This window comes from Eriocheir sinensis, chromosome 45 (genome assembly GCF_024679095.1).
Source record: "Eriocheir sinensis breed Jianghai 21 chromosome 45, ASM2467909v1, whole genome shotgun sequence".
NCBI classification, from domain to species: Eukaryota; Metazoa; Arthropoda; class Malacostraca; order Decapoda; family Varunidae; genus Eriocheir; species Eriocheir sinensis.
In genome coordinates, this window is record NC_066553.1 from 7,268,036 (window position 1) to 7,291,386 (window position 23,351).

The 23,351-nt window shown below is 42.6% G+C and overlaps 1 protein-coding gene and 1 long non-coding RNA gene across 2 annotated transcripts; both read left to right on the forward strand.

Annotated features, from left to right (window-relative positions):
* The first annotated feature begins 2,891 nt into the window (after window positions 1-2,891).
* LOC126980815 (uncharacterized) lies at window positions 2,892-3,657 on the forward strand. Its single transcript, XM_050831093.1, has 2 exons — window positions 2,892-2,929; window positions 3,150-3,657. Exons 1-2 carry the CDS (start codon window positions 2,921-2,923, stop codon window positions 3,480-3,482), a joined length of 342 nt encoding a protein of 113 aa, XP_050687050.1. The 5' UTR covers window positions 2,892-2,920; the 3' UTR covers window positions 3,483-3,657.
* Window positions 3,658-10,036: 6,379 nt separating this feature from the next.
* LOC126980816 (uncharacterized) lies at window positions 10,037-13,090 on the forward strand. Its single transcript, XR_007733607.1, has 2 exons — window positions 10,037-10,164; window positions 12,123-13,090. It is a non-coding gene; the product is annotated as an uncharacterized LOC126980816 (long non-coding RNA).
* The last annotated feature ends 10,261 nt before the right edge of the window (window positions 13,091-23,351 follow it).

The following is a 23,351-nucleotide window of genomic DNA, read 5'->3' on the forward strand; positions in this document are numbered from 1 at the left end:
GCATTACAGTGTGCATGTAATGGTCAGTTATGTAACGGTGTCCGCCCAGTGACTGTAAGAATATGTGGAATATGCACTTTTATCGGTGTGCACAAACAGTATATATGTGGTTCTATAAGTTTTTTTTTTTTAATAGAACGGAAGCCAATACACATTTTCTTCTTTTCTCTCTTTCCCTCGAGATTTTATTTTTCATTTTAATTTTTATGTATCCAGGAGAACATAACTTTCCTCTCTCGCGCGATCCCACCGTCTCCAGGAGATAAGGAGGCGAGGCTCCGCCGCCTCGCAGCTCCAGGGAGTTTAGCGAAAATGTTTTCTGGAGTAAAATTTTTCCTTCTGTCTACAAATGCACGGCTTTGTAACGCTTAGTGAAAAATAATTACTTGTGGCTCAAAAGTACGAATATTATATACACAAGAAGAAATATCTTGCAGGGCTCGATGAGCAAATGCTATGCCAGCAAATGTGTTCCTTCTTATAGTTCTCTACACAAAATAAATTACCAAGAAGTCAGATAAGGACGAGTCGAGTCCATGGCCCTTGTGTTCCTGGGATTAGCCCAGTGTGTTGGAGGTCGACCCTTGTGTGTTGGAGGTCGACCCTTGTGTGTTGGAGGTCGACCCTTGTGTGTTGGAGGTCGACCCTTGTGTGTTGGAGGTCGACCCTTGTGTGTTGGAGGTCGACCCTTGTGTGTTGGAGGTCGATCCTTGTGTGTTGGTGGTCCTCGTGTTTTGCCGATTGTGACTTACCTACCTTTACCTTGTGTGCCGGTGGTCCTTGTCTTGACGATCTCGTCCTTGTGTAATGGTAGTCTTTGCAACGTTTGTGGTCGTTGTGTGTTAGATGATATTTCTTTGTGTGTTCGTGTCCTTGTGTATTGGTGGTCCTCCTGGGCGTTGGTGGTGCCCCTGCGGAGGACGCAGGGAGTAGAGATGTTGCCTAGGATATGGGTCTCTGTGGAATCCTCTACTTATACGGTGCTACCATTACCAACATTGTATTCTTTACGTTATCAGTTTCATCATTGTGACGCTTCTTCAGAAGCCAATACTAAACCATTTTTCTCGGTCTCATATTTCATATGCTGCCTCCCGGCTCCTAGTCCGATAGTCCTTATAATATGAAGAATTTCTCCAATCGTATAAATTTTGTATAGTCCCCCACTGAGCATCAGAGGCTGTGACATCTTTCGTTTTCAAAGAAGAAAAACTTGGATGATATTTGGCCTGACTAAGGTATTTTCTCATCTACTTTTTTTTTTTTGTGTGTGTGTGTGTAATTCACCACCATGGCCTGATCACGTGTTGGACTCGTAATCGCCAGCAGGTTCCCTCCCGACATGAGCAAGTGCTCTTTATCGTCAATCTATGGGTACTGCCAGTATTGTGTGTGTGTGTGTGTGTGTGTGAGAGAGAGAGAGAGAGAGAGAGAGAGAGAGAGAGAGAGAGTTGTGTGTATTTCTGTAAATATGTTTTTTTTATTACACACACACACACACACACACACACACACACACACACACACACACACACACACACACACACACACACAAATACACTTAATACCTAACACACACAATTGGATAAAAACACAAGCAAATAAACTTACACACACACACACACACACACACACACACACACACACACACACACACACACACACACACACACACACACACACACACACACACACACTTAATACCTAACACACACAATTGAATAAAAACACAAGCAAACAAACTTACACACACACACACACACACACACACACACACACACACACACACACACACACACACATACACACACTTAATACCAAACACACACAATTGGATAAAAACACAAGCAAACAAACTCTCATACACACAAGAAAACTAAGATTATATGATAAAGAATCCAGAACACCAGCGCCGGAACTACACCGTTTCAAAGAGTCCCTTCTCTTGGGGCTACATTATCTAACTTAAGTTTTTGAACAATCTGATTCTCTTACCATGAGATGGCAGAAAACGCATCAACTCAATATTGTTACGTAGTACAGCATTGAGGAGACTGTTGGTCAAAGATGGATTGTTCTATTTGTATGAACGACGTGGCTGTGAATGTCAAAGTGTCGAGCCTATCTCCTTTTCGGCGCTGGCGGCCGTCCAACCTGGCACTGATAAGGCAGGTCAGTGCCTTTTCGTCAAGGAACTTTCCCTCGACCTGAAGCACGTGTGTATAATATTTCCTGTAATTACCTCCCAAAATTACGGGATGATTGAAAAACCAAATGATATCGGTTAAGTAGCAGGAGAAAGCAAAACATTACAATCTAGTATTGGTAAACAATGTTATGATTGTTTACCAATATTATGATGATGACAAAAGCTGAATTTTCGAATATAATCAACACCACCATGCTTCAGGTTATGCGTTAATCTCGCTGTGGCATTGTCCCGGCACTGGTTACCTGTAGCTTGTCTTGGCTGGCAAGATTTGTATGATACTGTTACTCACCTTCTCCTAGCGATCAGAAGGGCCGACAAAAGCTGATTTTTTTAATATAATCAACAACACCAAAATGAAAAACTCGTGAAATGAAATACCAGTATCACGGTTTTTAAAGTCTCCTTACTCTTAAGAAACAATGAAAAGTTAAGCTGTCAAAAAACAGGTTTTCAAAAATACAAATTTCACTATAATTACAAGCGAAGTCATCGACCGTTACCTACAAGCGTTCCACGACCCGAATCACCGAGTGATTGCAACCACTGCCGGTGTCTCAAAGCGAACGAAGGTTTACCCGATCTGTTTTTTTTGTGTGTGTTTTTTTACTCAGGACTTATTTTTCTTTTTTGCTTTTCTGCTGACTTGCCAATCGACCCAGTATATAAATACGAGCCGCGCTAGAGACACAGACACACTCGCCTCTAAAGATGAAGCCAGTAAGTGCAGACACCCTGTTGTCACGGTCGTACAGACGTCCTGCGTTTTGTATGAAATGTTGTTATTCATGATACTAATTCATAAACACAAATTTGAGTAATAAAAAAAAATATATTTTCAGCAAAACTTCCAAAGTTCTGGTCTTGTAGACGAATCTTACTCGTCTTTTACTTACACACAGCAATGCATCTCTACGTCACGCCCTTCCTCTCCCCGCAGACCTCCCTCCTGCTGGTGCTCGTGGTAGCGGCGGCTGCCGTGCTGGCCAGCCCGGCGCCTGGCTCCTTAAGCCCTCTCTTTCACACGTACCCAGTTGGCTACGTGCCGGATCGCTACGGCATCAAGAAGTACTACCCCACGTGGCTGCAGGTGTCTCCCCACTACGTGCCGCGCGTCCACCTCAATCCTCATGACTCCATCCACTTAGCCGACATAGCCTATGGGGGCTACGATGGCTATGGTGTCCTGAAGCCATATGGGGGATATGGAAAGCCTAAAAGCCACGGGCACCACGGCGGACATTATGGCTACGGGAAGAAATTAATATACTAACGCGTCTTTTGTCCCAGAGAGGCGGGAGGTGGCCGAGTGGTTGGCCTGGCGCACAGCGGCCACCACCTGCATCACACAAATTGTACCTGATACTTCTTCCGTGTGGGCACCACACCTACACACCCTCTATGATCCTTGCCCACCCTTTATCTCAACTTGGGCGAATAAAATAAAAATACACTGATAAATGATAGCTTCGTTGACACCCAATATTTCTTGTATGTGTATGTGTGTGTGTGTGTGTGTGTGTGTGTGTGTTGCGTGTGTGTCTCTTTGGGTGTATGTGTGTGTGTGTGTGTGTAATTCACCACGGCCTGAGCGAGTTGGACTCGTAATCGCCAGCAGGCACCCTCCCGACAGAGCAAGTGCTCATTTAGACGATCTCTGGGTATTGTCAGGACCCCACACACCACACAACCCCATCCCCCTTGCTCAAGGGGGACAGTAACCACTCCTAGTCAACTGAAAGAATCCGGCCGGAGCGGGCTCGAACCGCCGCCCTGTCAAACCGTGAAGCCTGGCAGCGCAGCGCTCTACCAGTTGCTCCACAAAGAGGGAAGTGTGAAGAGAAGTGTGTGTGTGTGTGTGTGTGTGTGTGTGTGTGTGTGTGTTAAAATTAACTATTTCTAATTTTTACCACTCCATCAATAGTCATCTGCCATGATTGGCGTGTATGAAGCTTTAAGTGCATTATGGATTTGTCATATCAAGAGCTATGTAGTCCAGGCCACCATGCTTCAGGTTATGCGTTAATCTCGCTGTGGCATTGTCCCGGCACTGGTTACCTGTTTGTCTTGGCTGGCAAGATTTGTATGATACTGTTACTCACCTTCTCCTAGCGCCTCCGTGGTAGAGTGGTTAGTACGCCTATAATTATAGCTACAAATCGGCGGCGTACAGCCCACACAGTTGTTAATCCTCCCTCTCGGACTTGTCGATAAATGAGTACCTGGGCCAACCCGGGGAAGGTAAATGTGGTGGTCCGAGTTAATGCCGAACTGCTCGTGTGTTTCATGGTAATGGATTGACTATTCTCGTCACAGGCTCAAGGGTCAAAGTGACGGAGATGAGCACCAAGGCAACGCTCAGCTATCATGTATGCCCTCATTTCTTACCTTTACCGTTACGCTCCTGCATGAGCCCGTGAATTGCCGCAGATATTTTCTCTCCCTTTAGTTGCCTTTCATATAGAGAGAAAACACAGTTACCATCCAGTCAGACGAAACACTTCAGCCTTCATTAGTTACCCTTCAGTTACTACGGAATAAGCCAACAGCCTTTAGCTACCCTTTCGTTAATGATAGGAGTATTTTCACCGAGCGCAGATATCTTGCAGTTACAGAGAAGACTTGTGCACCGTTTCCATACTTCAGAGAGAAAACCCCAACACGCCTACTGAATCATATTGTTTTGTTATTTTTTTTCGGTTACGAGATATGCAAAACCGAGATTAAACCTACGCAGCAAAACAATTAAATTTCGAGTTTTATCGTGAATGTCTATCCTTCGGTGGCTTTGCGTTTTGATTGGAACACACACACACACACACACACACACACACACACACACACACACACACACACACACACACACACACACACACACGCATTGATATTCTTGGCGCCGTCATGGTCTTCGTCGCGTGCTGTGTGGTGATGGTCAGGGGCGGTAAGCCTTTTAAGTAGGGCACCAGGGAGAGAGGCGGCAGTGTGACCGACAACAACGACTGGGCTGACGACGAAGATTATTAAGAGGAGGAGCGGGGTAATAATAACGGTAATGATGATATCTGTAGTCCGTAATGTGGTAGTCGGGGTAGTAGTAGCAGTAGTAGTGGTAACAGTAGTAGTAGTAGTAGTAGTAATAGTGCCAGCAGTTATGGTAGTAGAAGTGTCAGTATTATTGTTTGTTATAATGGTAGTAGTAGTAGTAGTAGTAGTAGTAGTAGTAGTAGTAGTAGTAGTATAAGTAGTGGTAGTAGTAGTAGTAGTAGACTCCTGAGGTCAGCCTTGGTCTGCCTGAGAGGAACCAGGTCACCTGCACCCAAAACCACCCGCATTGCTGACCTGGACTTTGAGGCGACGGTGGTTGATAGTCGTATCAACCACAAGCTCTGTTAGCTTAAAAATAAAATGTTTAGTAAAGTTTGTAATATTAAATAAAGATGGTTGTCGGCCACAGTCATTGGCGGGGTGGGGCCAATTAATTGCTTTGTGAAAGGATATGAGAAAATATACCGCTCACAACGCAACTCTAATAGATGGAGGCCCGTTAGTTAGTTAGTAGTAGTAGCAGCAGCAGTAGTAGTAGTAGTAGGAGTAGTAGTAGTAGTAATAGTAGTAGTAGTAGTAACAGTAGTAGTAGTAGTAGTAGTAGTAGTAGTAGTAGTAGTAGTAGTAGTAGTAATAGTAATAGTAGTAGTAGTAGTAGTAGTAGTAGTAGTAGTAGTAGTAGTAGTAGTAGTAGTTGTTGCTGTAGTAGTAGTAGTAGAAGTAGTACAAAACTAAAAAAAAAATAAAGAAAATTATGAAGAAAAATAGAGTAATGACTACAATAAAATTAAAAAAAGGAGGAAATAACCTTGAACTTGAACAAGAACATATATTTATTCTTTGCATCTGTTTCCACACATGCAACAATGGTGAAAAAAAAGAAAATGAAAAAAAATATAAACAAATCTGTTTTTAATTTCCTGGATGTGATAGATGCGCAGAGACATGATTCTGTTGCACTTCACCTCACCTCACTGACCTGTTGCTTCATGCAGTAATTAAATTGACATTTTGTAAAGGTTTCCCGAAGAGCATCATCGTTTTAACCATATCGTGAATGCTAAAAGACCTCACACTCCCAGTGACGCATTCAACTGAAACAGTAGTGTCTGTACGGAGAGATATGAGGCGTGCCATTGTTACATAATGTCTGGTGATACAGCAAAGGGTCAGTGTCATTAGACAAACATCAATTGTTATCAACCGTCTCCTTAATTTAGCCACGTCTTAGAGACCAATATTAAACAAGCATTAACATCGATTGATCCATGTCATCCACCGCGTGTTAGTTAGCTTCCTGATGGCCGGTAAAGAAGAGAACATGAAAGTAATAAAGTTTTTGTGTAAAAGTTCGACAATCAGTAAGTTTCTCTCCCACCGTCAGGACTCCCTTAAAGACGTACTTATACATGCACACACATATTACTGAAGGTCTTGCAAGACCACAACACAGCCAGCTGACCCCGAGACAAATCATGGACGCAAACAAGTATACATCTGCGCCACTCACTTTTGGTTGCATTGGAAGGTGGTGAGGGAGACGCAGGGATACATTACTGATTCTAGATTTATGACAGAAATGAGGACACGAACAATATCTTATCAATAATGCATTCAGTTTATTTTCTTACTTAGTTGATCTACTAGCTAGTTTGTTGTCTGTTAATATATTCGTTCATTTTTGTTTTGTTTCCCCCTCTGTTTAAAATATCTATGTACCAGAAATTTCGTGACAAATATGAAAGAGGTTGAGAAGAAGTTGTGGTAATTCAATTTAGCTTTGTTTCTCTCCTTTAGTGAAAGATTATGGAAGTGCCGCAGAACAGGCCAATAAATTCCTGGGTACTACTGATCCTTTTCATAGTATTGGGCCGCGGTACCCGATGCACGAAACGATCTGTATCTAAGACATATTTTTTTTATGAAATGAGTAACCTTTTAGTGTTAAAACTCTCGACATGTACTGACGCTGTGTCGAACTCCTGACTCCCCACATAACCACATTTCCTTCCTGCTTATAATTAAATGTCATGTTTTTTCGGACACAATTTTTTTTTTTTTTTTTTTTTTTATATTTAGGCTGCAATTAAACGCCCTCATAATAAAGCGCTATCATAAAATCATGTTATTTCTAGATACATTCCCCTTGGTTTCCGTCCCAGCTATTCCCAGATGTTGAAGCGTTTTTTTTTTTGTTTTGTTTTTTTACAGCAGTCAGTTCAAGGGCATAAAAAAAGATAACAAACGTTTAAAAAAAAGCCCGATATGCATTGCTCCTAAAAAGAGTTAGAGGAGTGGCCGAAAGATAGGTCAATTTCGGGAGGAGAGGTGTCCTGATACCCGTGACATATATGAAAGAGGTAGAGAAAAAGTTGTGGTAATTAAAAAAATAAATAATTGAAGTCCTCCTAATACCCAGGCATCAGGGGTCATTGAGTCAACTGGTCCGCAGAAGTCCTTTAGTCCGTGCATTCAAGGGCACGTGGAAGTTGTAGGAGCCATGAAAGGGAGCCCTCGTCCACCATCACCTGCACGGCCGAGGATAATCTGTAAGCTCGGCAGGCGCGTACGAATCGTCAAGAAACGCCAATAAGCTGTGACCTCATAAAGCGTTCGTTGCCCCTGCCTTGGTCAAGTTTGTCTCCTCAGCTTCGAGGATCAATGAAGAGAAATAATAAAAATAAGAATAAAGGCAGAAGATGATGAAGTAGAAGAAGGAGGAAAAGGAGATGATAATGTTGATGATGAAAGAGAAGAAGAAGAAGAAGAAGAAGAAGAAGAAGAAGAAGAAGAAGAAGAAGAAAAATAAAAATAAAAGAATGAACAAAAGGAGACGTAAAAGAACAAGAACAAGAACAAGAAGAAAATGATGAAGATGCAGATAGAAATTAATATGAAAAGTAAAATGAGAAAGAAAATGAAAATAAAGATGATAAATTAATATAAAGATGAAGAATGAGGGAGGAGGAGAAAGAGGAGAAAAAAAAGAAAAAAAGAGAAGGAATAGAAAAGGTAGAAAAAGAGAAACTACAACAACAACAACAACAACAACAACAACAACAACAACAACAACAATAGAAACAATAACAGCAAGATCACCCAAATCCGGAAGTTCAATGAATGAGGAGAGGTGATATTCCCGAGGATGAGATGTGTCTCTCTGGATGTCTGCACCAGAGGGAGGGAACAAACATAGCCAAGAGAAGCTCAGACCGTCGCCCGCCCATGACCAGAGTCGGGGAGGAGTACAAATGAGCCCAAGCTATTTGAAAGTACTCATTGCCACCATGTTTACGGTACTCCTCCTTCCAAATCACCCTGCTTACCCTAGTGACGTGATATATAAATGAAGAAAATACAGCATGATGGCGATAGATTTGTTTCTTCATGACAGAAATGGGGACACATCAAGACACTCAGTTTATAGTATCTTGTTCAGTTAGTGAGTCAGTTAGTTAAAGAAAATATAGCATGGTGGTGATGGGTTTGTTTGTAAGGCCTTCAGCAAAGATTATATGTGGCAGGAGTCAAATTGGTTATGCTGTAATGATCGACTTTTTTTCTTTTCTACTGGGTTAGTGTTTGCTTTTCGTCTTTCCATTTTGTCTGTGTTGTGAGGCGAAGTGGCATGAGATTCTGTCCGGTTCTCTCCTACTGCAACGGTAGTATTCTCTCTCTCTCTCTCTCTCTCTCTGTTTGTTATTTGTTTGTTTTGAGAGTTTACATTTGTATTTGTTTCATCCTTGTAAAACTCTAACACGCGAGATTTTCGGGGAAGTGTATTTTTAACTTGGGTTCGACCATTGCCGTGACACAAGATTTACACGGAAGGTTTATTCTTTCTGTCCCTCCCGTTCTGCGGCCTTGGTAATAGTGTGTCGGGCCAGTGGCGGGTGGCGGCCCTCTGATCCACTCAATATGACCAAAGCTTCTGCGGCGGTGACCCAGTGATTGGTTTGCGTGGCGTGTGTGTGTGTGTGTGTGTGTGTGTGTGTGTGTGTGTGTGTGTGTGTGGTTGGGGTTGCGGTTAAAAAAAGTTCGTCAACGCATGGGAGAAATAAATAAACGAAAGTAAAAACAGATAAAAGAGATGTCCGCTTGTTCCGTCCCGGTATGAAAAATGTAAAAAGAGAACTGCGAGGCTTTGTAGTTTTATGCTATATTTTTTTTCTTCGTTTATTGTTTTTAGATAAATGGAAGAAGTTCAAGGGGTTCCGGGAAATATGAATAAATGCCTTGCTAGCTAAACGGAGGGGGAGAAATAACGCTCGGACAAGTTTTTATTAGTAAAATGAAATAATGTTTTTCTATTACCATAAAAAAGTATTAAAAATATCCAATATATTTTGTAATTCTGATTATGAATCGTGTTCCATGTCACACACAAATGTTAGAGAACTCAAAAGGTTACGTTTCACAACAGAAACTCTTTTGTAGTTCTAAAAAACAATTTACGTACTAAATGACATTATTATTTTTACGCGAATCAAAATAGTTTTCATTTTTACACCATAACCTAAAAGCAGCCGGCGCCGTTCGGGATATGAGCGGAACGAAGAAATGGCGCTTTCGCATGACAGTATATGGTACGGCCCGACCGAAGACGGAGGCTGTGTGTCGCTATGCTTCTCAGGGCGAAGCAATTTTGCGAAAAGTTGGAAGCAATCAATGAATTGCTGGTCCCTGGCGATGGCGGAGGCGTGTGGGGTGCTGCTGGCGGGTCAGTGCGCCTCTCCGCCAGGTCACAAGGCCTCCCATACATACAAACACCCGTCGGTAGTGGTGCAACCTCTCCACTGGGTCAGACTTCTCTAACCTTGGGGGGAGAGTATATATATGCGACGACTGCATGAGGGGAGCAGACAGCACAGCGGGACAGATCCTGACGAACTTCTGTCATCATGAAGCTTGTGAGTAGCCTCCGTTGGCATTGTGGTCTTGAGGGAGAGCAGTCTATAGTTACAGAGAAAGAAAACTGTATGACGTGCCTGCGCACCTCGCTGGGCGTCAGACCGCTCGAGGCCTTTCATCTTCGGGGCGCGTGAACTTTGGTGATCGTGTAATCGATGCACCACACTCATTATCGTTATTTATGGTGTCATTAACGCCAGGCTTCCACTGTTTAATTGCAAAATGAAGATTAATGGAAGTTCATTAAGAATTCACAAGTAACTGTATTTTTCCCCGAATTATGGACTTTTATATTTTTGTCTTAAATTTTGTGGATCTGTTAATATTGATGTACTGGCTGGCATGCACCGGCTGAAAACTTCCAGTTGTAACAGTTTTCAGTCCTTATTTTCATTTAAAGAATACGATAGATGGCAATTGAAAGTTGTCTGTTATTATACGATGAATTCGTACTTTGTTTTACACAAAGGGTACACACTACACAGGCATTATTGTTTAAATAACTTTGTGTGCGCGGGGAGGGGGTCAGGTACACAGTTGTGAGTGAATATATTGATAAACCTGTAACTTTGCTGCCGTCACCATTTTTCCCTGAACCTCGTTAGGGGTCGAGAGATGGCCAAAAATTACTCATGGTCTGAATGACCAATTAAATAATGTTGATAATATTTGTCTTTCACATCGTTTCCGTTATTGTCAGGTTCTTTTGTAACCCTGACCAAGGGTGGACATGAACATTTATACAAATCTTAAATTAGGTGTTGTTTTTAAGACTGCTTCAAACGGAATTATGACCGTATTTACCTTTACTTTATTGTTATTATTGTTGTTACTATTACATTGTTGTTGTTATTATTATTATTATTATTATTATTATTAGTAGTAGTAGTAGTAGTAGTAGTAGTAGTAGTAGTAGTAGTAGTAGTAGTAGTAGTACTATCATTATTACTATCACTGTTATTATTTCTTATTAATATTATTATAGTTTATTATTATTATTATTATTATTATTATTATTATTATTATTATTATTATTATTATTATTATTATTATTATTATTATTATTATTATTATTATTATTATTATTATTATTATTATTATTATTATTATTATTATTATTATTATTATTATTATTATTATTATTATTATTATTATTATTATTATTATTATTATTATTATTATTATTATTATTATTATTATTATTATTATTATTATTATTATTATTATTATTATTATTGCTATTACTATTTTTGTTATTATTATAGTTATTATTATTATAATGATGATGATTATAGGGCAAACGTTCCCTTGACGCGGGTACACATGATACTCCGCTGACATGAACAGACGTTTCCATCAAAACTTTACAAAAATTACAGAAGTCGTCTTGGGAACGTCAGCTTGAGGCACGTGAAGTACACTTTTAAGAGTGCGTGACAAAGGTTAAAAGTTCCCGGTCACGCGCTGGGACGGGGGCGCGAGGAGCCGAGCCTCACAAAGTTAATCATATTTTTGCAAAGCGATGTCGAATGTGTCTCTGTTGCAAGTACTTTGAATAGACGAAAAATCCAATGGTTGAGTGACGCTTCAGATCTCCACCAAAAATTTTCGCTCAGTATCTTAAGGCTCAGGTTAGAATAACGAAAAAAAGATCCTGCTTTCCTGTTTGTACTTTGTTTAGTGGAGAGGCAAATGGTCACGTGACGCCTCATAACTTCACCTAAAGTTATCGTACTCTTCCTTAGGCACGTGCAACCTACACTCCCTCCCGCTGCTTCTTCAGTAATCACTTTGTTTTGTTTCAAAGTTAAAACGTTCAGTTGCAGAGTAGCGCATATATTTGTCATCTTCTCCCTTAAGGCATAATGAATAGTGAACCTTCTCCCTCTCAATTGTGTTCCCCCATCCATCGCACGCATCAACCTTTGACAGGATTTACAGTCGCCTCTACCCCCAGGCACTCCTCCTCGTCATCCTGGTGCCGTTGGTGGCGGTGTTTACCTCCGTTAGCTCCGCCCCGTGTCCGGTTGCCTCGCCAGGTCCTGAACCCGACCCCCCACTGGCCCGGTTCATAAAGAAATGGTTCGGGAAGCTTGGCTTAGGGAGGGGAATAGCAGGAGATCTCAAACTCTTCAAGAAGCCAGAACCAGCCCCACCAATGCCTGCCAAACATCTTCCACCACGACCTGCCTACGGCCCACCACCGCCTCCTGCTCACGCCTACACATCTTACGGCCCACCGCCGCCACCTGCTTATGGTTATGCACCTGCTTATGGCGCCCCATCTCCACCTGCTCACGGACAATCTTAACAACCCACCCATACCAAAAACAACACAACCACTAACTAGCAGCTTGCCTACGCCCTAGCCTACTCATCCCCATATTCCTGCTGTCTGCTTACCCCTGCCGCTCTACATACCACCAGCCACCAGTTCATTCATAACAAGGCTCTGTTCACAACTAACCTACCAGCCTACCCACTCCCAGCTCCCTGCCTACCGCTTATAGCTTCACGAATTTGCCGTCTGTTCATTAATAACCCACATATCAAAGTTGTTTACCTGCCCAGTGCCCACTAACATCAGCCTCCTACTGCTCTCAGCCTACTTATCTTCATGCACCTGCTGTCTGTTTAATGCTTATCCCTGCCGGTCAGCCTACCCTCGGCAAAGTGTATTCGCCCCTCACTCCTGCTCGGCGCCCCGCTGCTGAAAGAGGCGACGGATCACAGTACAACAACCATAACCATTTTGCTTCAACCGCCCCGCACTAATGACTCCATGTTCTACCTAAGTCAGTCTCCTTCCATACGTGTGTGTGTGTGTGTGTGTGTGTGTGTGTGTTCATAGCAGTAAACATATTCGCACGAAGTTCCAAAGCACATTTGTTTATAAGGAAGTTATTCAATAAAAGATACACTTCACCCGAGTACTTCTTATTAATTTACCTATAAAACAGGCCAGGTTGTTGAGCATCCATAACTTTAGGGTAGCGGGTATGTACCATCAAGCATGAAAGGAAATAGAAGCTTGTATTTGCTGCTTCATTTTTTACATATACAACCTATACAAACCCAAATTTCGACCCTTGAATAATACAACTTTTGGGAGGCCAAGGCTGGTTTTGTGTGTGCATATATGAAAGAAAGAAATAGATTGATAGACAAAAAGAAAAGGGGAGATATTAGTTGATTAGTATAAAAGGAAAGGTATCCATCGATTGATCATGATGCAGAAGTAATTTTGCAGCATCGGTGTTAACTTCCTATGTCTGTTTGCGTGAATATATACCTGTCAAAATGTCTTATCTCTGTCTGTCTATTTGTTTGCTCTTTTTACTTCTAACACACACACACACACACACACACACACACACACACACACACACACACACACACACACACACACACACACACACACACACACACACACACACACACACACACACACACACACACACACACACACACACACCGTCATTCAATAATACAAAAAAATATTAGTCATTCGCCTTTTTCTAATCCTTCTTATATCCCGATGAAACTATCCCACACCTTTTTGTCATTTATAATTGATGCTTCTTATTTTTATTGTCGGTTTTATTTCTCATTTTGAACGTATAAAACATATTATCTGGAAGCTCCGCCACCATAAGTTAACATGGATGCCAGAGAGAGAGAGAGAGAGAGAGACAGACAGACAGACAGACAACAAGTATATTTTTTGGCATCAAGGCGGCATCGATCCTTTTCTAAAGATTTTTCTTTGTCACGAATGTTTTTAAGGTTAGAAAGAAAATTTGATATCGAGGCAGTGTTTCATTAAGCTTTCTGATTTTTTTTTTCTTTTCTTTTTTACGTCGCTGCCTGTTGCGCCGGTGGGCATCTTCCCGGTGGGGCCTGATGGTCGGCCCAAGGCTTCTTCCAGGTGGGGCCTGATGGTCAGCCCAGCCCGTTCTGGCGCAGGCGAGTGTTTATATTGGCGCCATCTTGCATTGGCTCATGCTGCCCCCCGGAACTCGTTCTTGATTCGCTTGGACGGCTTCCTCTAGAGTCCGGGTTGATGGGTGGTCATCAGGACAGCATGTGGGTAGTTTTCAGCCACTCGGCGGTGACTGAAAAATCGAAGTGGTAGCGTGGGGATTCGAACCCGCGTCGTCCATCACGCGGTGAATGTGGGCCCAGTACGCTACCAGTTCGGCCACCGCCTACCCTAATACACATAATGAATACACATAATTGTTCATGCAAAGGATTGCAGTACTTTCTTTTTTTATATTACTATTAAAAAATCTTATTTTAAAGGAAGTTTTTGACTTGTAATACCAAAACTTTATCTTTGCAGCTCCAATATAATTATTTTTCCCATGACACCTTAAAAAATGTCTCTGACTTGGATTAACTTAAATTATTCGAGGGTAACCTGATTCGCTTAAGTAAGAAGCCATTCACGTCGCTGTGTGAACGCGGCTCACCTTCTCCTGAGCGACCTTGGAGTCTGTATGACATACAAGTTCCTTTGCGGTGGCTTTTTGGGTCATTCAACCTAATGCACCGTCATTCCGGCTCACTGGTAAAGTCGGTGATGTTACTGACTTTCCTAACCCAAAGCGAGGAGTTGCTTCCCCATTTCAATTTTGTTTCGGAAATCTTTATCGGGACCTGTGAATCGAAAATGTTTTCACACGTGTTCGGCTGTCAAGGTCAGAGGCAATGACATTGTGAGGTGCTGTCAATGTTTCTCGTCCAGGACCTTGCCCGAGACCCGGTGTGCATACCTAAGTAATGGAAAGTGAAAGGATAACAGGCCTGGGCCTCACACGGGGACTGACAACGAGCTGGACTCGTCTCGCCGCGCTCCAGCACTTTCTCTAAATCATTCCCCGAGCATTGCAAGTGTCACTGCCTCCCACAGCCACTTGCAATGCAGACCACCACTGTGTGAATGACCTGAATGACATGAAGGTATGTTGACATTCAAGGATAAAATAACTTGTTATAGCCGCAATAACCGTAAAAGCTCTCTGCCACGCAACCTTTGAATGCAGACAAGGCGATTAAGGTAACGATAAAAATTTATTGCCCGTGATACTCAACCGGTAAAACATTTTCTTTCGGCCGACATTACACACCAACGCCAGGTGATCTATATGAGCCACGTCACCCCCCCCCCCCCCCCCCACACACACACACACCATTAACATTTGGCGGCACTTCTCCGTCATCATTATTGCCATCACCTCCGGCACAGTTGGCTTATTTTACTTCTCACAATAACCAACCATTAAGATGAAACGCTTTTAGATTAATTCATAGCAAAGTTACTTATATCAATTACGTAATGTGTGCTGAACAGCAAAGTACATCTCATTCGTTTGTCACTAACTGATAACTGTTCCATAGCATCGTAATTAAGATGGCTCAAGGCTCTCAAGAAGGACTTTGATATACCGGTACTTTATTTAGTATTGCAGGCTAGTAGAAACCATTGCCTGCAGAAGAGGTACGAAAATACTCCCGGGATCAAGTCCCTAATAAAGGTGCTGCATCTTTAAAGGTACCTGGATGACCTGAGCTTTAAGACAAGGAATAGTCTGTCTGTGCTGTTGATTGCATGATTGTGTGAAGAATATTCGTAAATTCTAATCAAATAAGTTTATTTGGTGCAGAAAATAAAATCAAACAACGTATAGCGCCTTGTTCATCCATAACATTTTCGTTGGTTAATCAGGAAAATAACTTTTGTGCTGATTAGCGAGTCACTGACTCCAAAATTCTGTTTCAGGACAATGATGTCGCCCTAGTCATTCATGTTTCATGTTCCTGTCCGCGCCGCAGCACCTTTTCCTTCATGTATCGTGAGAAACACATGAGTATATTGGTGGCTTGCTGCACGTACCCTTTTGCGTACTTGCATAACTTTGCATATAGCAATCAGTGTTTATTTTTCTTCAGATGCCGTCATACAGTTTAGCCTCTAACCAACTATTTTTGTTACTTAAGAGCTAATTTCAGTGTTCGGAATATTTATTAAGGCAGGAGAATACATCTATTTCAGTTCCCCACAAAACGCTGTTCTCTCTTGGCACGGCGCTCCGTCTCCTGTTGTCTCCCTTTCGGCGCCAGATGGAAGCACCTTCCTGCCATACTGTAATGCAAACCCACCGGCCGCTCTTCGTCACACCTGGCCAATATAAAGAATGATAAAAGACGTACTGTACTAACAATCATATTAAGATAGAATTTGCTATATTATTATCATTCTAACTTTGTTTTATTTTATGCTGCTCTTTTTTTCCGTCTTGTTACTAAACTGTCCCGAAAGGAAGATGTCACTCACCAGGCAGTGGCAGGCAGCATCACCGTTGGCAAGTTATCGTACTCAGAGCATAGTATTTACCGGTTTCTGACGCCTAACTCTTGCCAAGAAACCTCAGGAATTAACTATTTTAACGATGTATATAATCGAATCTAGTTATTGGGGCCCAGGAGACAGTTTGGGGGTCAGAAGTTGGTAAATTTAAGAGGCTGAGTACGACAATCTGGCAACGTTGGGCAGTAGCGCTTCAGTCCCTCCGCCACCTCCTTGAGCCGTGACCGATGCACACGTGTCGTTCTATTTTCTTATTTGTTGTCCTATTTTCTCGCATGTAACCAAAATTGTTGGACCAGAACGAAAGTGTTTTAGTGACAGTGAGGAGCTTGAAGCCTTCGAAGCAAGGAAACATGCTTCTGGACTTATAAACTGACATGAGGAGGAGCCGGAGGTAAACATGATAGCGGGAGTGGACTGCCGCGACCACCGAATACTGGGATGGTGTGGTGATAGCGAGTGTGTCACAGGTTGGTATATAAGACATTTTAACTTTTCACGTCACCTATTTCTGAAGGTCAAAGAGGGGGTCAGTCGGGTTTTGAGTGTTTCTTCAGGTTCATGGTGCAGAAGGGCGAAACTACCACTTGGGTCAAAAAACTACTACTGGAAATGCCCTCAACTCCTACGAAAGTCTTGTCTAATGTGTGTTCTTGGGCGGCGAAATGTCTTAAAATACGACCCGGTTGGTATTATAAGACACAATCGCTTCTCACATTTACAATTTCTAAATGTTAAAGAGGGGGTCAGTTGGGTTCTAATGAGTGTTTCTTCAGGTTCATGGTGCAGAAGAAGGGCGAAACTACCACCAGGGTCATAAATCTACTCCTGGAAATGCCCTCAACTCCTACGAAGTCTTGTCTAATGTGTGTTCTTGGGCGGCGAAATGTCTTATCTCCGGTCGTCGCAAAAGGTGTTTCGTACAAATGACGATGCCTATTCTTATAAGTGGTTCAAAATGTTTTAGTGCTGGTGACGTGTGAAATACAGTTGCATAATTTAGCGACTGAAGAGAAAAATGTACGTCCGAGAAGCTAGCAGTTTGTGATCGTCTCCACCGCGCCAGCAGCGTCCCGTATCGTCTCGTTGAACTGTCGTCGGTTCGGGTTCAGGTTTCGGCGCAGCGTTGCCAAATTATCGTACTCAGCGCATTGCATTTCCGTAGTTTCCAACCGATAACTATAACGAAAAACAACGAAAACCTTTAATATTCAACAGTTTTAACGGTAACTTTGATTTTCTATAGTTATTTGTGTGGTTATGACAATCTTGGAGCCTTAAAATGATAAATGCAAGGTTCAGAGTACGACAATTTGGCAACGCTGTTTCGGTGCGTGGTAAAATGAGTTCCTGATGACTCTTGGCACACATGAAAGGATACTGAAAGACGGAGTGAAGATGGTTGGATTACTTAACAGCGAGACACCAGTTTCCTACGCACAAGCTGACACGTTTGGGTGAGTGTTGGCTCATGTGTACTTAGTATGTTAGCTTTAATAATATAATCAGTATCTTATGTTAAAATTCTACAGCAACGTAATGCGTAATAGTTGTCGAGAGAGAGAGAGAGAGAGAGAGAGAGAGAGAGTGTACAAAGGGTATAATCGCGTACAGTCATTATTCGTGGTTGTTACTATGTAGTTAATGTTTAACCCGCAAAATTATTCTGGCGATAGAAGCTCTATTATACATCTAATATGACAGCTATGATATTAAGGTAGCCAAATATATACATCTCTTGCTGACTAATAAGGAGCGTTGCACAATATAATAGTTATTAGTAGTGACTTATGAGACAAAAAAATTAGTAATCATGTTTCATCATAATCGTTCGTGCTTCATTGGTGTTGGTATGCATGTTTTTCTTCTCCGTGATCCAAAACGCACCAGAAATTGCAATCACATGTTCCTGTATGAACACTTAAGCATACATAGGGTAATGTCTACTTCAGTTATACATTGATTAATAAAGCATGTTTGTTCCTTTATATTCATGGATACCCTTCATGTTGGAAGCAGAGTGAACGTCTCTGACCCGCCCCGCCAGCCCACCCTGGGGAAACACTGCTCTGCAACAATACCAATGACAAATATTACAACGGAAAACGATATTGCTCTCAAAAGGTTTTCCTCGCTCAATCTCTCACAAGAAAAGTCCGCGGTGTGTTTGCCTCGCCTGCCCGATACACGAAGATACACAATCTCCACTAGAATCTAGGCACCATTTTCTTTCTTCTTTTGCGTCGGAAGGAACACGACAAATCCTATGATGCCGGCAATACGAAGGTAAATAGTGTATCCATGTGTATTTCCTCTGCGTATGATGCTTGTCGAGGCCGTGAACGAATCTTGTGAAGTGCTCGTGATCGTTCATTCGATCACCAGTTTCCTATTTTTCGTTATCCTGAACCCTATCGGCCGCGTGTCAGGTCATCAGCATGCCGTGTCCAATGCAATATTTCCGCAGTCATGCATAAAGAAGGCGAACACACAAAAATGAAGCACTTGACAATTCCCTCACTTCCACAGTCGCGTGTGATAAAAGCGTGTATAGTTAATTCATTCATGAAGTGCCTGAGTATTTTATTGTTACAAATATTCCATATTTTCACACTATTGAACAAACCTTTCTTTGAACAAAATCTTTGCCAGCAGGTGTCTTAATGCACATATCTTCTTCGACACGCTTCGTAACGTTTCGATGAACCTTTATGTGAATCAGTCAAGTGATGCGTGCTCCGAGGCAGGAAACCATAAAGCAAGGGCAGTCTGCCACGCAACTACCAATTAACACTCATCTTCCTCCATGAAACGTGATGAAACGGGAGAAAAAGACGAGTACGAGTTATAACAGTTGTTCGCCCGTGCTGTTCGCTTAGCTAAGTGACAGAGTTTCCCAACCTGTGGCTCGCTGCTGCTGCCGCTTCATAAGTTAATCTGTTGAGGTGCCTCTGACACCCACTTTTTGAACATCGAACAAAAAACCTGAGTCTTATATGACGGCCCAGGACAAGGCTGAGCATCTCATTACATCGGAGTGTGTGTGTGTGTGTGTGTGTGTGTGTGTGTGTGTGTGTGTGTGTGTGTCTCTCTCTCTCTCTCTCTCTCTCTCTCTCTCTCTCTCTCTCTCTCTCTCTCTCTCTCTCTCTCTCTCTCTCTCTCTCTCTCTCTCTCTCTCTCTCTCTCTCTCTCTCTCCTCTTCGTGGGATGATGCGTTTTCCCTTAGTTTTTTTTTTTTTTCTTTTCGGGGAATGACGCGTTTCACCTAACTATTAAAGCTAAGAGTCAAAACAAAGATAGTCAAAGCACGCGACTTTCTACTCATGCTCATCCCTATACTGTCCAAACCCCGTATGCAAGAGTTAACCAGCATCTTCACTCTTTCATCCCTCACGCTGGTAAACTCTGGAACAATCTTCCTTCTTCTGTATTTCCTCCTGCCTACGACTTGAACTCTTTCAAGAGGAGGGTATCAGGACACCTCTCCTCCCGAAATTGACCTCTCTTTCGGCCACCTCTTTGGATTCCTTTTTGTGAGCAGTGAGTAGCGGGCTTTTTTTTATTATTGTATTTTTTTTATTGTGCCCTTGAGCTGTCTCCTTTGTTGTAAAAAAAAAAAAAAATCCCTGCTCCTTTCTGTGTCGCCTCGTGTCATCGCCGCCACGCAGGCTGTTCATGTCCTCCCCCGGGACGACCCTCCGACCCGCTGCCTTTCTCCCCATCAGCCTTGTCTCTGCCCTCGTCGCGCCCGGCCCCCTCCTCCCCCCGCGAAACATCTTCACGACTCTGAAGAGTAGCGACTCATTGTATTTTTTTTCAAATGATCAATAGATATAAATGTTGAAATAATGGAACCATATTTCACACATTGGTAATGTGTGAGCGCATGCCTTATGGCCTCATCTTAAAATGTCATGATTACTTTCTAATTTGACCAAGCCTAAGACTTCTCATTAAACAGGTGATAGTGTTCAACCAGTAGTAACAATATAACCTAACGGAGGTATAGCGTATGGCAGCTGGAAATTACTTCCTCCAAAAGGCGCGCGGCAACCCTGGAGTAAGGTTTAGGGTGGTTCATGGATTACAGCTGTTGAAACCACAGACAGCAGCATTGTTACTTGGGGCTTTAATACTCATGTATCCATAGCGACTTTCATGAATCCGTTTATTGTTTCTGTAAAAGGGTACGCATTATGATTACGAGTAGTGCGCAGGTACGGTTGTGGACATATGGAACAAAGACCTTAGCCACCCGCGAAGTGGTGTGCTCTCTGGACTTGGTAACACTGGTGAATGTGAAGCTTCACCAGGTTTCGATCGGTCGCTAGGACGAACCGAACGCGGGTATTATTGCCGCTGCTGTGTAGAGTCGTTGTTGGTATGTAAGCAATCTCCCGCCTTACAATATAAGAATATTTTGTGAATATGATAAGAAAATTATTTCTCGCCACGCATTTTGATTATATTCACATGGAACACGTATCGTAATAGTGACTCTCGACAAACTTCATGAACCATACATTACTTACCAACGGCCGAGATATTAGCTTTTATAATATCACTACCAATGATATTAATGGTAGAATTACTGTGACCACCTCCTACCTGCCGGTGAACATGAAAATAGTAGAACTTTTCAATTGAGGTGTCGCCACAGGAGGAGGCAGAGTAGGGCCTCGGGGGAGATAGAAGGAGGGTGTGTGCTGAGGGGCAATAGTCGTGTTGTTTTGGGCTGGGGTTCGGACAGATGACGAGTGATTGGGTAGTGGACGTGTCAGACAGCTACGATGGGACGGATACCTCAACTGCTTGGACTATAGTTTCAGCTAATCCACCTGTATTTTACACAGGTGCTATACAAATATTTACGTATGTGAACCACAGATAACATATAAGAAAAAAACTACAAGGGTCTTCCACATCTACTATGATGATATCACATGACGCGTAGTGCCCAACAGACTGATGGGGATGGACAGTCCACCAGCTTTATGCCCGCTAGCCTGCAAAGGTATTTATTTCCCAGGGCCTTATGAAAACAGGTATAATATGTCAAGCTACAGACGTCATTGTTATTTGCATGTTAATAAATAGTCACCGTGCTCAAGTAGAAAGTGTGCCGTAATTTGTTACAAACCTTGATTGCTATATGTAAAACATGACAACGCGAACATAACGTTTAAAGTCCGACTGTACAAAGATGTAGCCCTGTCATCACTTTGTAACCTATCCCTTCCCCTGCAGCACTTACTCCACGAAGGCCAGTTTCCTTTTTTTTTTTTCTTTTTTTTTTATTTATTTATTTATTTATTTATTTTTTTACGTGCCAGCCTATGGCGCCGGTAGGCTTTTTACTTGAGGGGCCTGGTTGGTGGTCGGCCCCAGCCAGTCATGCCGCAGGCAAATGTTTTTTTATTTTTTATAGTGGCGCCATCTTTTCTTGGCTCATGCTGCCCCTCGGAGCTCGTTCCTGATTCACTTGGACGGTTTCCTCTACGTAGAGCCCGGGTTGATAAGTGGTCTTCAGGACAGCATGTGGGTTGTCTTAAGCCGTAGATGAGAGTACAGAGAGATAAGATGGTAGTTTACAAAGCAAGTATTTGTGCCAGACTCTGCCAAAGGCTTTCAAGATGTCTAAGGCAAGAGCAAAAGTTTCACAGAAACGGCTAAGAGAGGATGATTAGGAGTCAGTTAAGAAATCGAGATCACCAGTAGAACGTGCCTTGGGAAACCCGCACAAGCGATCCGAGAGGTCAGTTGATAGATGCTAAAGAACTTTCGTGTTTGGAATTGTTTCAAAAGGTTTAGAAAATAAGAAATCAAAGCTATAAGACGGTAGTGTGAGGGGTTGGAACGGTCACCCCTCTTAGGCACAGGCTGTATGTAAGCATTTTAGCAGGAAGGGAAGGTAGGTGTTGAAAGTCAGAGACGAAAGAGTTTGACCAGGCTGGGTGTCAGCACGGAAACACAGTTTTCAAAGTTCCGTAATCCACATTGACTAAAGTGAATATTAATAATAATAGTCATGATTATCAAAACAGTTTCAGTAATATTTGGTAATAATATTATTATCATCTAAAAAATTATATAAAGTGGTTTATTAAGGAAACACTAGATGAAAAGAGTACATTATTTCTGACTAATAGGTCTCCTCACTCAAGGGCCTTTTAAGTGAAATAGAATATTATATACTACTACTACTACTTTTTTTTTTAACATCGTAGCCTATTGCGCCGTTAGGCTTCCTCACTGGTGGGTCCTGATGGTCGGCCCAGCCCGTTGTGGCGCAGGCGAGTGTTTATAGTGGCGCCATCTTGCATTGGCTCATACTGCCCCCCGGAGCTCATCTTTGAGCCTTTCCTTGGAGAGGTTATCTAGAGTCCAGGTTGATAGGTAGTCTTCATGGCAGGGCAGGTAGGCGGTGGTTGAAGGGTAGGCGGTGGCTGAACAGATAGCAAGACGGCCCCGCGTTCAGAAGGACGTGAGCTCAATCCCCGACCGGTGCTAACAAGCTGGGATTTTTCAGCCGCCGCCGAGTGGCTTAAAACTACCCACATGCTGTCCAGAAGACCACCTATCAACCCGGACTCTAGATTCTAGGATTAAAGATGAGCTCCGGGAGGGCAACATGAGCCAATGCAAGATGGCGCCACTATAAACACTCGCCTGCGCCAGAACGGGCTGGGCTGACCATCAGGACCCACCGGGAAGAAGCCTTGGACCGACCATCAGGATCCACCGGGAAGAAGCCTACCGGCGCAATAGGCCAAGACGTAAAAAAAAAAAAAAAATAAATAAAAAAAAAATTCT